Source organism: Perognathus longimembris, chromosome 2 (assembly GCF_023159225.1).
Source record: "Perognathus longimembris pacificus isolate PPM17 chromosome 2, ASM2315922v1, whole genome shotgun sequence".
Taxonomy (NCBI): domain Eukaryota; kingdom Metazoa; phylum Chordata; class Mammalia; order Rodentia; family Heteromyidae; genus Perognathus; species Perognathus longimembris.
Window position 1 is genome coordinate 22,390,334 of NC_063162.1, and position 16,267 is coordinate 22,406,600.

The 16,267-nt window shown below is 38.4% G+C and overlaps 1 protein-coding gene across 4 annotated transcripts in view; it reads right to left on the reverse strand.

Moving 5' to 3' along the window:
* The window catches only part of Slf2 (SMC5-SMC6 complex localization factor 2), a 65,099-nt gene that overhangs the window by 14,242 nt on the left and 34,590 nt on the right, over positions 1-16,267 (reverse strand). For 3 of the 4 annotated variants that reach the window (XM_048338442.1, XM_048338441.1, XM_048338440.1), the window contains exons 10-14: positions 10,520-10,595; positions 9,073-9,214; positions 5,187-5,292; positions 3,757-3,933; positions 1,224-1,321 (exon numbers count right to left, since the gene is read on the reverse strand). In XM_048338442.1, coding sequence (XP_048194399.1) covers positions 1,224-1,321; positions 3,757-3,933; positions 5,187-5,292; positions 9,073-9,214; positions 10,520-10,595 — 599 coding nt within the window. Of the gene's footprint in view, positions 1-1,223; positions 1,322-3,756; positions 3,934-5,186; positions 5,293-9,072; positions 9,215-10,519; positions 10,596-16,100; positions 16,115-16,267 lie in introns of those variants that run through there. The other variant, XR_007209872.1, reaches the window with a different exon arrangement.

Here is a 16,267-nt window from a genome sequence, read left to right on the forward strand (position 1 = left end):
CCCTGGTGACTCTCCAACTTGGAAAAAACACTTCATTGGAACTGTGAAATATAAATTTACTTATAAAACAAAAACAAAAACAAAAACAACAGTCCTGTGGCTTGTACTCTGAGCCGAGCTCTGTTCCTGAGCTTCTTTTGTTCAAGGCTAGTGCTCTACCACTTGAGCCATAGCACCTCTTCTGGCTTTTTCTGTGTAGTTTATTAGAGAGAAGAGTCTTGGGCTGGGAATATGGCCTAGTGACAAGAGTACTTGTCTTGTATACATGAAGCCCTGGGTTCCATTCCTCAGCACCTAAGAAAAGACCAGAAGTGGTGCTGTGGCTCAAGAGGCAGAGTGCTAGGACTGGGGATATGGCCTAGTGGCAAGAGTGCTTGCCTTGTATACATGAAGCCCTGGGATCGATTCCCCAGCACCACATATACAGAAAACAGCCAGAAGTGGCACTGTGGCTCAAGTGACAGAGTGCTAGCCTTGAGCAAAAAGAAGCCAGGGACAGTGCTCAGGCCCTGAGTTCAAGGCCCAGGACTGGCAAAAAAAAAAGTCTCATGGTCTCTCATGCCCAGGCTGGCTTTGAACAATGATCCTTAGATCTCAGCCTCCTGAGTAGCTAGGATTACAGGTTTGAGTCACTGGTGTCTGGTTTAAATTTACATTTTAAAATAAATAAACAACAATAACAAAAGAACATACTGTGATCTGAATTAAGAATCAGAACCAGGCCAACTGGGATGAATGGATAGACAGACAAAAGGCTTTGCTACAGCACTGAAAAACTGATGAGGCCATGCATCAGTGGATTGTGGTTTGAAGCTAGCCTGCTGTGAGAGTCATCTCCAATTAAAAAAATAAAAGCCAGAAACGGAGTTATGGCTCAAGTGATAGAGCCCCAGCCTTGAGCAAAAAAGGTCAGGGTCAGCACCCAGGCCCCGAGTTCAAGCCTCAGTACTGGAACAAAAAATAAGTTTAAAAGATGAGTAGGCTGACTTGGTGAGGCACACCTGTAATCCTAGCATTTGAGATGAAGAAGGTCCAGGTGTTTGGGGCTAACCTGGGTTATATAGCAAGTTCTAAGGCAATATAGGCTATGAAGCAAGATCTTATCTCATCAACAAAATTAAAGTGAAGCTACAAAATGATGAATACAAATAAATGATCCAAGAGCATTTTATTAAACTAAACATCATAAAAATTTTCTTAATGTGTATCTCATTTTCCAATACCTTCCACGTGATGTCCAATTAGGCACTAGCTGTACCAACCACAGAAGGTTGTGGGGATGAGTGGAGAGTTCATTTATGCCCAGACAGAGTTCATGCATCTGTAATTTAAGGAAAGAATAAAAAAGAGAAATATTTTCTTCTAAACAGCAGACACCAAATCTGCATCCCTTCTTCCTTTAATAATGAAAGCACTAACAAAGTAGAACACAAGTTTTGTGGAGATGCATGCAGTCCAAAAACTGTTAAATATATACAATACTGATTGTTTAGCTTATTTAGATGGTTCCTCTTAGAAAAATAAAGGAAAATAAACACAAATATCAGTTTTGAAGAGTCACATACAATCACGTAAGCTCCTGACCTGGAATTTTTGTACTTTAGGGATCATATTCACTCTCAACTTGTTCTGAGTCTTGATTTCAAGACCTCCCAATCTCATTTGGCACATTTGTTTGGCTTTTGTGCTCATGTCTGGTGATGTTCCACTTAAATCAAGACCTCTAGGTCAGCATTTTGCTGGTTAATTAGGGAGAGAGTCTCTAGGACTTTTCTGCCTGGGCTGGCTTTGAACAGCAATTCTCAGATCTCAGCATTCTGGATAGCCAAGATTATAGGTGTGAGCCACTGGTGCCAGTTTTTGTTTTGTCTTGTTTGAGTGCCTGGGCTCTAGTATTTTCTGAGAGAGTTATGGAGGGAGAGGGGAAGTACTAGAATTTGAACTCCAGGGCCCATGCTTGCTAAGCAGATGCTCTACCACTTAAGCCACACCTTTCCCCATCCTAGTATTTCCTTTCTGTGCAAGTCTAGGGGCTTGAACTTGGAGCCTAAGTGCTATCCTGGAGCTTTTGTGCTCAAGGCTAATACTCTACCAATTAAGCTATAGCTCTACTTCCTGCTATTTTTTTGGTGGTTAATTGGAGATAAGTCTTATAGACTTTCCAGTCCAGGCTGACTTTCCAACCTGAATTCTCAGATCTTAGCCTCCTAAGTAGCAAGGACTACAGGTGTGAGCAACTGGTACCCGACAATTCCACAATGTTTTTGAGGGGTGGTGGTGGTCATGGGGTTTGAACTCTGGGCCTGGGCACTGTCCCTGAGCTCTTTAGCTCAAGGCTAGAGCTCTATAATTCCAGAATTTATATTTTTCTTTTTTTTTTTTAATAGTCCAAGATCTGGACTCAAACTTGGTATTTGACGCTTTCCCTCATTGGCTAACACTCTACCAACCCCGATTCTAGTATTTTTAAAAGCCTAAAAACAGTAGGGCTTCAACATAATCTAATGATGCCAGGCACTGGTGGCTCATGTCTGTAACCCTAGCTACTCAGGAGGCTAAGATTTGAGGACTGTGGTTCAAAGGCAGCCTGGACAGGAAATTCAATGAGACACTATCTCTAATTAACTACCAAAGGCTGGAAATGGAGCTGTGGTCAAAATAGTACTAGCCTTGAGCACAAAAGCTTAGGAACAGCACCTAGGTCCTGATTTCAGGGCTCAGGTTCTGAGTTCAAACCCCAAGACTGACACATACAGACACATACACACACATACCCTGTCCGCCAAAAAATCTGATAAATACAGGAAGAAGTATAGGGATGAAATCAACAAGATAGGATTATGAATGGATAACAGTTGAAGCTAGGTGACAGTTCCTAAGGGGTTTATCACACTTCTGTGCATTTTTTAAGCGTTCCATTAATCTTTTAAAGGGCCTAATAAAAACTGCACATGTTTATACTCCATATGGCTACTGAAGTACAACCCATATTCTGGCTATAGATATGACTCATACTATCCATTTAATTTAGGTATCTACTTAGATGTAATTTCAGAAAGATCTTTTCGTATGAAATAGCATGGTATTCCTATCTTACATATTTTCTCTTCCCGTGTCCCACTTTACTTTTATGTGTTGCACCTAATTACACTTAAAATGTTACTAAAATCTACTATTACTTATCATCTAAGCAGGATGAAAGCCCCATGAGACAGGGACACTGCCCTTCTCACAGTAGAACCTCCAGCACTTACATGAATATTTAGTTCATAGTAAATCCACAATGTTATTTACTACAAATGAATAACTCTTAGTCCAATAATTCTCAATGTGTTAAACGAATACCTGTAATTTTAGAAAAGACTGGCATTAAAATTTATTTTTAAAAAAATTACAATACTGCTGGGTGCAGATGGTCATGCCTGTAATCCTACTCAGGAGGCTGAAATATGAGGATTAGCCCGGGCAGGAAAGTCTATGAGACTATTTCCAATTAACCACCAAAAAGCAAGAGAAGTAGAGCATCAGTCTTAAGCAAAAACATCTCAGGGGCAGCACCTAGGCTCTGAATTCAATCCCCAGGACTGGTACCAAACAAACAAATAACCTCAATATTTCCCCAAATTCTCTTTTTATCTTCCAAAGATCTTAACTGAACATAAATACAACATTGTTTTTAGGTCTGAAATGAGGACTCAATCTTGTTACGAATTTTGATGATGTATAAAAAGACAATACTGATTTTAGTAATGTTACCTTTGCGTTCCAATCTCTGATATTTTTCATCAGATTTATCAGGAGGCTCTGAAAGTCTACTAGAGGAATCTGTGTCAGCTGTTTTTCCAAACTCATTTTACACAACATTAAAATCAGCAACATTATTTCCCGGTCTTGGTAACCTTCTGGATGTATAGATGTACACAAGCCTAGAAACTTTGACACAAACACACAAAGTAACTTCAAGAAGATATAAATTTTTTTACAAGACACAGAAGAGGACTAGACAGATAACAAATAACATGGCTAGGAAAAGGTGTCTAATGGTAGAATGAAGGGACCAGTATTTTTTTCCCCCATTTTCAAAGTTTTCTGTTTTGGCCGTTTGAACTAAGGATCCTGTGCTTGCCAGACAACTGTGTGATTACTTGAACTCCAATCCAGCCTAAAAAGTTCAGCTATTTTCAAATAATATTTCACATTTATGCCAAGGGCTGGACTGAATATGACCCTCCTATTTATACTTACTGTGTAATTGATATGATAGGCCGATATCACTTTTTATTGGTTGAGACAGAGAAAAAGAGATGCTCAGAATTTTTTTTTTGGCCTTGGTTGGCCTTAATCTGCAATTTTTCTGATCTCTACTTTTCAAGTTGCTAGAATTAAAGGTGTAAGCTACTCTACCTAGCAAGATTTAAATAAAAACAAAAAGTGTGTCTATATACATACACACATATTTCTGTATGACTAAATGTGTGCATGTGTACTGGTCCTGGAGCTTCAACTCATAGCCTGAGTGCTATCTCTGAGCTTTTTTTTTTTTTTTTTTTTAAATCAAAGATAGCATTCTACCACTTAAGCCACAGTTCTACTTTGGGCTTTTTGTGGTTAATTGGAGGTAAGTCTCATGGGCTTTCCTGCTTTGGGCTGACTTTGAATCATGACCCTCAGAGCTCTTTCAACCTTCTAAGTAGCTAGAATTTCAAGTGTGAGCCACTGGTACCCAGCTACACATATATTTCTACATGCTTTCTCTTTATACACACACACACACGTGTACACACGCGCATAAACACATTCATGTATATTTCCTGTTACTATGGATTGAACTCAGGGTTTTATGACTTGACCCATGCATGGTTCAGAATCACTGATTTGCTTTAGTCATTAAAAATGTTTTCACATTATTATTAATCACTGAATTATAAGTAATGTTTCTTTTTTTTCTTCATACATCCTAACTCTAAAAAATTACTCATTTCAAAATTACTTTTAAGGATTAAATTCTATCCTAAACTTTTTTAACGTTAAAACAGAAACAGCAAAATTACCCATATTTAGTACAAATATTAGTGCTAAGAAAAATTTCACCTAGTAAGAAACTAGTCCATTAAAAAAATTATTAACTACAAAACTAAAATGGTTCTACCTCTTTGCTAAAAACATACAAAATAGCTTTTTCCTACCTTAACTACATTTAAAATGTTGGTTTCAGGAAGAGTTGAAAATATTGGCTTACAAGATGAATCTTCTTTACTTCCGTTTCCCCCCAATGTTGTCAATATTTCAGAACTATTAAAAAATGAGTAAAGCCATATAAAATTACTTACTATAAGAAACACTTGAACAACTACTTTTGTTGTTTTTTCTTTATTTAGATGGAATCTCACATTGCCCAGGGCTAGACTCAAACTTGTAATCCTGCCTTAGTCTCAGGTTTAAGTTGGTATTATAGATTTGTACTTCTACGTCCACCTTAATAATTACTCCTCCTCCTCCTCCTCTCATCTTGTTGGTGTTGTCCAAAGGGGTTACAATTCCATAAAACAATTACTTTTTTTTAAAAACGATGTCCCATTGAAAATTTTACATATAATAAAAGGAATGTGTACCTATTTAAAAATTTTGGTAAGCATATTATAAGGTAATTCTCATCCAAAACAAGAAATAGAACATTTCCATCACCCCCCAAAGTCCTTTCATATCAGATCCAAGTCAATGCGCTAACCTCCAATTGGAAGCAAACCCCAATATGATTGATTTCTACTTCTATGCATTAACTTTGCTTTGAACTTATTTCTGTTTCATAAGATATTATCCTCAAGGCTCATGGTGTCAAAAAGCTATGGAGGAAGTGGCTCTGATAACAAAGAACTCACAGTTGCTAAAGGCCTCACGAGTGACCTATAAAAACTTCCATAGCAGGGCTGGGAATATGGCCTACTGGCAAGAGTGCTTGCCTTGTATACATGAAGCCCTGGGCTCGATTCCTCAGTACCACATAAACAGAAAAGGCTGGAAGTGGTTCTGTGGCTCAACTGGTAGAGTGCTAGCCTTGAGGAAAAAGAAGCCAGGGACAGTGCTCAGGCCCTGAGTCCAAGCCCCAGGACTGGCAAAACAACAACACACACACATAAAAAAAAACTTCCACAGCAAGTTGGGTGCCACTGGCACACACTTGTAATCATAGCAACTCAGGAGGCTGAGATCTTAAGCTCTTGGTTCAAAGCCAGCCTGGGCAGGAAAGCCTGTCTGTGAGACTCTTATTTCCCAAAAGCCATAAATACAGCTACAGTTCAAGTGGTAGAACACTATCCTTAAGCTAAAAAGGCTCAGGGACAGCACCTAGGTCCTACGTTCTAGCCCCAGGCATGGCAAAAACCAAACAAAACCCTCCATAACAATATAAAGAAATAACTAAGTGTTTTAGTTTGCATTCAGATTGTTAGTAAAGAGCCATGAAGAGGTTAATTGTAAAGGCTCAGAGACAGGGAGAGGCATAAAATTGGCTTTCACAAGGTAGCTAGTTTTGTTAAATTTTTTTTTTTGACAGAACAGTACATTTACATTGTTAGGTTAAAATACAACAAAGGTATTGAGGTACAGTATGTGGTGAAGAGCTGCCCTCTCATCTAGATTCCTCTTCCCACAATTAGCCACCAGTTTTAGTTCTTTCTTCTGAGAGTATTTTATATATAAATAAATGTGTACATATTACCCCTTGTAGTGTAAAACGTTTTTTAAAATTTTTGTTCTCAGAAACTTTTTTGTGCTGGTACTGAGGCTTAATTTCAGAGCCTCACACACTTGTTTGGCTTTTTTTCTCATGGCTGGTGCTCTACTACTTGAGCCACAACTCCAGCTCTGGCCTTTTGTTGGATATTTGGAGAGATGAGTAGTGAAGATTTGTTTGCTTAGGGGTGACACTGAACCTTGATCCTCGGATCTCCGCCTCCAGAGTAGCTAAGGATTACAGGCATGAAGCAGCAGCACCTGGCCTCCTGAAATTCTTGGACATTCTTACTGTTACTCATTGTAAATCAATGTCAATCATACCTGAGTTCTTGCTAACGGTGACTCAGAAGGCCAGTATAACCAACCTGTGACTTAAAGATCCACACAGAAACATGATCTTGAATGAATAAAAACTCAAATCCATGGCCAGATTCTATTTTTTTGGCCAGTCCTAGGCCGTGAACTCAGGGCCTGAGCACTGTCCCTGGCTTCTTTTTTGTTCAAGGCTAGCACTCTGCCACTTGAGCCACAGCGCCACTTCTGGCCATTTTCTGTATATGTGGTGCTGAGGAATCGAACCCAGAGCCTTATGTATATGAGGCAAGCACTCTTGCCACTAGGCCATATTCCCAGCCCCTATTTTTGCTTATTTTTTTTTATTGGTGCTGGAGATAGAATTCAGGGTCATATGTATGGTAGGTAAGCACTGAACCACTTGAGCCACACTTAGTCCTTTTTTTTCCTACTTTCCTTTTTTTCCAGATAAGATCTTGTGCTCTTTGCATGGGGTTAGCCCTAGATACTAATCCTTCTACTCATGCATAAGAAGTAGCTGTGATTACAGATTATGAGTTCTTGCTTTTAGGTAGTAGGCTGGCCCGGAAATAACTATTCTCCCGATCTCTGCATCTAGAGTAGCTGGGATTATAGGTGTGTTCCACCCTTGGCTTTTCGAGACTAGGTCTCACTATGTAGCCCAGGGTGACCTCCAACTAGCAGTGTTACTTCACCTCTGCGTACAGAATGTTGGAATTATAGGTATGTATCCTTACACCAGGTACGACTTACATTTTCTGGGGTTTTTTGGTCAGTCATGGTGCTTGAAATCAGGGCCTGGGTGCTGTCCCTGAGCTTTTATGCTCAAGGCTAGCACTATACAACTTGAACTACAGCTCTACTTAGTGCTCTTCTGGTAGTTATTGGAGATAAGAGTCTCATGGGCTTTGCTGCCTTCGCTGGCTTCTACTGCGAACCTTAGATCGCAGCCTCTTGAGTAGCTAGGATTACAGGTGTGAGCAACCAGTGCCTGGCTTCATTCATTTTTTGAGCTGTGACCTTCAGCATATATTAAATACCCACATTTGGACCTCATATTTTGTTCCACTGGTGGATTTGTGTCCTATTTGTACCATATATTTTTAAGCTAGTTAAGGCCAGTCATGACATGTAACTTTCCTGAATATTATTATTCCCATATGATTTTAGACTCAGATGTATTGTCTCAACTGCTTTGCATTCCTAAAATCCTGTTGGCATTTATTATTAGAATCTCATTATTTATGACATTGCTCTACGACCTGAACCACGCCTCCAACCTCTGAATTTTTGTATTTGAAAGCATGATATAGGCTTTTCATTTATTTAGGTTCTTTAATAAAGTTTCATATACGTATTTCTAGTTTGTTTATTCCTAGGTATTTTCCTTTTCCTTTACTGCCACTGATGTCTTTCTTTTCAGTGTATCTTACAACTAGTTATAGATCAGATATATGAAGGCTGTTGGTTTTTCTTTATTAATTAAATAAAAATGGTCACTTATTTAACTGATCCATAGACTCTTAAGTATAGATTAAATTACTTATCAAACCATCTTTTACCAACTCTTGTCCAAATTTTTTGGGTTTGTTTTTTTTTTTGCCAGTCCTGGGGCTTGAGCTCAGGGCCTAAGCACTGTCCCTGGCTTCTACCACTCTACCACTTGAGCCACAGTGCCACTTCTGGCTTTTTCTGTTTCTGTGGTGATGAGGAATCGAACCCAGGGCTTCATGCATGCAAAGCTTTTTTTCTCTTGTCTAATTTTCTTTGACCAATATTTGCAAAACAATGTCAAATAACAATAAGGAGTCTTATTTTGAAAAAAATTTTATGGGAATATCTCTTAGTTTTCTGTTAAATGTATCAATAGCTTTTAGGTTAATACAGACTTAAAACTGATCTCAACTTTGACTTAAAAAATTGAATGAATGTATAACTTATTTATTAAGTTAATATTTACTGTTATATTATGTAAGATGTTTAAAATGATGGTTTTGGTATTAATGATGAAAAAAAACTTACACTAGATTGTCTTCATTAAAGTCTGGCTGAAGATTCTCCAGAGGAAATAAAGATCTAAAGTCAATCCCCATATTGAAAAACACAGCTGCTATGTCAGACAAGGATGGAATCCAGGGCCAAATTCCTGAGTCACTGAAAGTATCTGATTAAAAGAAAAAAATCCTTTATTTCACTGATTTACAAATGCATGGACAAAGCAATAGTCTGCATGTAAAACAGATTACTACACTGATTTTTTTTTTTCTTTTCTTAAAGACTGAGCCTAAACTGGCTTTGAACTGGAGATCTTCCTGCTTCAGGCCTCCCAAATGCTGGGATGACAAGCATGCATTACCATGCCCGGCCTGTGGTTATTTCAATGATTCTACTATGACAACTGCTAATAATATTAAAAGTATAGTTCATGAAAAAGTAAAGTATATGAAGAAAATACCTAAGTGATGATAGAAAACAATGTAAACAGAAGGAAGTAATACACTTTGAAATAACTAGCAATGACATAAATTCCAACTATAGTTGGCACAGAAAGATTTTATCATATTCAGTATTTTTACAGTCTTTTTTTGTTTTTTGTTTTTTTTTTTGCCAGTCCTGGGCCTTGGACTCAGGGCCTGAGCACTGTCCCTGGCTTCTTTTTGCTCAAGGCTAGCACTCTGCCACTTGAGCCACAGCGACGCTTCTGGCCGTTTTCTGTATATGTGGTGCTGGGGAATCGAACCTAGGGCCTCGTGTATCCGAGGCAGGCACTCTTGCCACTAGGCTATATCCCCAGCCCGTATTTTTACAGTCTTAATCCCTTAAACAAGTAATTAGGTAAACCACAATGCTTTTTTTTTTTTTTTGCCAGTCATGGGGCTTGAACTCAGGGCCTGGGCACTGTCCCTGAGCTTCTTTTGTTCAAGGCTAGCACTCTACCACTTGAGCCACAATGCCACTTCTGGCCGTTTTCCATATATGTGGTGCTGAGTAATCAAACCCAAGGCTTCATGCATCTTAGGCAAGCACTCTAGCACTAAGCCACGTTCTAGCCCCAACAATGCTTTTTAAAAAATTGTTATTATAAGGGCTCTCAAAGATGAGAAAGCAGCCCTCATACTTATTTATATGCTTTCAGTCTGCCTCAGTGCACTATCAAATGCTGTTGCTCACTCATAGGACAATTAAATGAATTAGCTGAATTGATAAATGAATAAACGGCCAACTATTTGCATTTAGGATACAAAGTCAGTTATGATTTGGTAAATATTAGGGAAGGGTTACCATTTGCAAGATTTTTTCCTCATTGCAACTGGAGAAATGTAGATATTCATTTCTAAGTGGCACATTTCACTTCATATTTAAAGATACTTGATTACAAAAATAATTTCTCTCACATTTAGGAATATGAAATAAAGCAGGTAATAATCAGTAATACACACTACAACTTACTGTCAGTTGAAGTACTTACCGTTTCTAATTGTTATTTCCATTAACGTACTTAAAATCTGCACTGATACAATACAGTCTGTATGAACTGACATCATCTGTCAAAAGCAAATAAACAACAATATAAGCAAAAGGGCAAAAAAAGATGAATATTTACTATTTGCTAGGTACATATAAAGATGTCTTAAGCCTGGTAGGGTAGTATATGCCTGTAATCAAATACTTTGGAAGGCCGAGGCAGGAGGATTGAGAACTCAAGGCCAATGTAGGGAACTTAACAAGGCTCTGTGTCACACACACACAAAAAAAAGTAAGATAATGTATGTGTGCTTTATTTAACACTTAAAATAACCCTGAAGTAGTTCTTAGGACACATATGAGCAAATAGACTCAAAGAAATTAAATACCTTGCCCAATGTGACACATGGAGGACACATGCCCAATGTGACACATGGAGGAGGTGGAATTTAAATCCAAATCTGATTTGAAGTCAGAATTTCATCCATTCTAACATGTTGCTTCTAACATGTTTTTTAATTGTTTTTCAATTTCCACTTATAATTAGAGAAATAAATATTTGAAACCACCATGAAAATTAAAACAAAAAAGGTTGTTATATTTAAAAACCAAACCATAAACAATTTGAAAATATACAAATAGATTAATATACCAATGGTTTTTCATTAAAAAAATGTTTGAGGCAGTATCTCACTATGTGGACCAGGCTCAAACTCTTGGGTTCAAGTGGTACTCAGCTTTCCAAGTAGGTAGGACTACAGGGGTGCCCAGCTTACCAATGTACTTTTTGCTTTTTGTTTGGATAGTATTAGGGATTGAACTCAGGGCCTCATGCTTGCTTGGCTGGTACTCTACCACTTGAATGCCTCCAAATTGGCTTTCTGCTGGTTTGGCTTCAAAATGTAGTCCTCTGGGTCTCAGCCTCCTGAGTAGCTGGAATATAATTGTCAGCTACTGATGCATGGCTAAAGATTTCATTTTGAGAACTGTTTGGGGGAGAGTGTTACTCAGAGCCTTTGTTTTCTTGGCTTGCTTGCTTGCTCAGCTGGTACTCTGCTTACTGGAGTCATATCTCCAGCCCTCCAATGCACTTTGGAAAAGGTGCTCAGTATCATAAACAATGAAAAACAGAGGCATTACTGATTTCAAAATTGATAAAGACCAAGAATATTGATAATATGTTCACAAAAGTATTAGAAAAGAGGCAAGTAGTTTTATGCTTTGAATAAGTAAATGGCAAAAATTTTAAAATAATTTAGTAATGTTTATGCAAAATCATTGTATTTGCACTTCTACTTTGACCTAGATTATCTTTTAACACAAGAATTTAGGTGCAGAGGTAAATTATGTAACTTTTAGAAGACAATTTTTTAGGAACAAAATCTCAAGTTAAAGAAAACTAAGTGAAGGGCTGGGAATGTGGCTTAGTGGTAGAGTGCTTGTCTGGCATGCAAGAAGCCCTGGGTTTGATTCCTCAGCACCACAGAAACAGAAAAGGCTGGAAGTGGTGCTGTGGCTCAAATGGTAGAGTGCTAGCCTTGAGTAAAAGGAAGCCAGGAACAGTGCTCAGGCCCTGAGCTCAAGCCCCAAGACTGGCCAGAAAAAAAACACCCAAAACTGAGTGAAGGTAGTGGTTCACATGTTATTCTAGCATTCAGGAGTCTGAGACAGGAGGTCCTCAAATTCAAGGCCAGCGTCATTGGGATATACATAGCAAGACCACGCTGCTAAATAAAATAAATAAAAATTTCAAATACTGTTATGCTAGGAGTGTAACTCAGTGGCAGATTATTAATTTAGCAGCGTGAAGGTTCTGAGTTTGATCCCCAGTATCCCCCCTAAAATATAAAATTAAAAATCATGCAAGCTACTGGAAATAATTTTTTAGAATATTCATGTGCTTCAATTTTTTTGTTTTTCTTAGGACACATAGATCATGGATATAATGAATTTAAGTATGAAATGTAGATAGAATGACCTAAATTTTGCTCTCAGTCAGGTATAGGACATATGCAATTTCAAAAACAAACCTATGAAGCCTGTCATCAGTGGCTCATGTCTATAATCCTAGGTACTCAGAAGGCCAGAGATCTGAGGACAAGTCTAAAAGTCAGCAGAGACAGCAAAGTCTGTGAGACTTATTTCCAATTAACCACCCAAAAGCTGGAAACAGAACTCTAGCTCAAGTGGCAGAGCTCCAGCCTTGAGAGAAAAAGCTAAGGGACAGCACACAGGCTCTGAGTTCGAGCCCCAGTACTGGTACAAAAACAAGCACACAAAAAAACACGAAAAAGTGTCTCTGCAGTAATTGTGTTAAGCTCTGCCACTAGGAGGTGGTAGCACTACTCATAGACGTGTTGCACACAGGACAAGGTTTAGATAACTGTCTTATCTAAACAAGATGTTTTACAGATTACAGAGTAATAAGCAAGACAATAATTTCAAGTAATTATAAAAATATACAAAAATATATACAATTTAATGTCTATCAGCTCAGACTGGCTCCAGAAGAAGAAATCATTTTTCTGCCAAGGGCTATGTAGATATGTATAACATCCTACCTGGGACATACAAAATTATCAATAGGGGCAGATGGGTTTTGGGCAGCTGACAAGAAGCATACGAGTCTGATCCATCATACCAAATAACTCTGAGGGCCTTATACAGTCCACGAAGGCTCTTCACTCCTTAAATCATGACATAGCCAGAGAAAAGAATACTATAAAGCCATTACAAAGAATAAAAGGACAATGAAATGAAATGCTTAATAGTTTGTTGTTTGAAAAAGTTTTAAAGTATATTCACCACTTGAATTTGCCTTTTTACTTTTTGCTGGTTAAATGGAGATAAGCTGTAGATTGGTCTGCCTGGGCTGGCTCTTAACCATACCCTCAGATCTTAGCCTTCTGAATACCTAGGATTATAGGTTTGAGCCATCGGTGTTCAGCAAGCTATACTGGTAATTTGTTTTTATAGAACAAACTAGAAACACATTGATCAAAATGTTAACTGTTCCTAGAAATTTGGGTTTGGGAGGAATTCAGCCTGCTCTGGAAAAAATTTTAAATGTCTTTTCTATTTATTTGAATTTTTCATGATAAAACAATTTCCTGTTGAATATGACAAAAACAAAATTATTATTTTATTTTGTGCCAGTCGTGGGGATTGAACTCATGGCCTGGGTGCAGTCCCTGAGCTTATTTTGCTCAAGGCTAGCACTCAACCTCTTGAGCCAGAGCTCCACTTCCAGCTTTTTTTGGCTAGTATATTGGAGATAAAAGAGTCTCACAGACTTTTCTGCCTGGACTGGCTTTGAACTATGACTGTTAAAGCTCTGCCTCTTGAGCAGCTAGGATTATAGGTGTGAGCCACAAGCACCTATCAAAAATTGTATTTAAGTAGTAGACTCTTTCTGGTCCACTACATTTGTACACTCATGACAATGATTATAAAAGTGAGAATATTTTTATACTTTTTCTTTTAGATAGGGTCTTGCCATGCAGTCCAAGGTAGTTTCACTGAATTCATGGTCCTTCTACTTCAGCCTCCAGAACGCATGAATTACTTGAGCCACCATGCCCACTTTATTTTATTACAGCTTAACAAATTAAAAAAATAAATATTGTGGTTAGGATTACAACATTAATATGAATTTGGTATAATTTCCCCAAAGCACTTAGATGTTGGTAAAATCTCTCCACTGTGATATGGAATTGAAAAGAAAAAGTGACACAACGTTTTACACAGTGCTGAAAAATGATTAATCTGACTTTCAAAGAATATGAAGAGAATAAAAATCTGTCCACAGATGTCTGCACTGTCATAATTACTATTTTAAAAGTTATAACTATAGGTCTAGTGTTAACAAGATGAAAATTAATATAAATGCAAAATCTTACCTGTAAATTTAAGAAAAGACATGTAATTAGCTCTGGCATAAGCCCTGGTATGACAGCAAATAAAGCTTTGAATTACAATAGATATAAGTAGGTGAGATAGATGAGCAAGAATGTCATTGGGAACTGTTGTTAAGACAGAATTTACGGGCTAGGGATATGGCCTAGAGGCTAGAGTGCTTGCCTCATATACATGAAGCCCTGGGTTTGATTCCCCAGTACCACATATATAGAAAGCGGCCAGAAGTGACAATGTGGCTCAAGTGGCAGAGTGCTAGCCTTGAGCAAAAAGAAGCCAGGGACAGTGCTCAGGCCCTGAGTCCAAGGCCCAGGACTGGCAAAAAAAAAAAAAAAAAAAAAAAAAGACAGAATTTAGGGGCTGGGAATATGGCCTAGTGGTAAAGTACTCGCCGTGTATACATGAAGCCTGGGTTCGATTCCTCAGCACCATATATATAGAAAAAAGCCAGAAGTGGCGCTGTGGCTCAAGAGGTAGAGTGCAAGCCTTGAGAAAAAAAAAAAAAGAAGCCAGGGACAGTGCTCAGGCCCTGAATCCACGCCCCAGGACTGGCAACAAAAACAAAAACAAATAAAAAAAGACAGAATATCTGGATCATACCCACTTACAGGAGACTGCAGACACTGACAAGTTGAAGGTGATAAAAAGATGATAAGGATAGAGAATGTTTAGTTGGGGTGGGGAAGAAGGCTAAGAGCTATGGATGTTTTTGTTTTTTGTTTACCAGTCCTGGGCCTTAAACTCAGGGCATGAGCACTGTCCCTGGCTTCTTTTTGCTCAAGGCTAACACTCTGCCACTTGAGTCACAGCGCCACTTCTGGCCATTTGCTATATATGTGGTGCTGAGGAATTGAACCCAGGGCTTCATGTATACGAGGCAAGCCCTCTTGCCACTAGGACATATTCCCAGCCCCAATGGCTATTATTTTATAGGAATTGAAATACTGTTAAATGGAGCTTAGTATCACTATATTAAAATCATGGAGTGGCGGGTGTGTAAGTTTTGAGTTAATTAGGCCTGCTAAAGAAAGAATTACTGGGGTGCAAGTAGTAAACTCCTAATTACTGAAAGCAAATGCTTCCTGTCTGTGCTCTTTCTGCTACTTGCATTCTCTTTACCTAAAAAATGCTGCTGTCACATAGCATCATGAATCATCTCATTACTTTCTTCAGATGGGTAAAAGTCTCACTAAAAATCCTAGTAAGGGCTGGGGATTTGGCCTAGTGGCAAAGAGTGCTTGCCACCTATACATGAAACCCTCGGTTCAATTCCCAAGCACCACATATACAGAAAATGGCCAGAAGGGGCGCTGTGGCTCAAGTGGCAGAGTGTTAGCCTTGAGCAAAAAGAAGCCAGGGACAGTGCTCAGGCCCTGAGTTCAAGCCCCAGGACTGGCAAACAAACAAACAAAATCCTAGTAAGGCAGATCTTTCCTAGAACATATGGGCATTTACTGAGAGGGAAAGGAGAATTCTTCAGTAGTGCTGTCCATGCTATTCCTTTAATTCAGATCATACATTAACAGAACTGCTTTCATAAACCACTTAATAATAAATAAAGCACTTTCTCCTTCCTCTTCTACTCTGTATCTACATTAGCTTACTTTAATTTTCTTCACAGTACTTATCAATTACACATACATCTTTATCTTTTACGCATACACACACACACACACACATTTATCTATATCCTAGAATGTGGGCCTCATAAGAACAGATTGATTTTTTTTTAACTGCCATTTTGTCTAGTGGCTACCACAATTGGCACTCAAAAATGCTAACTGTATAAAAATTGAACAAATGAGACTCCTTGAAACATTATCCTAAAGTCCATGAT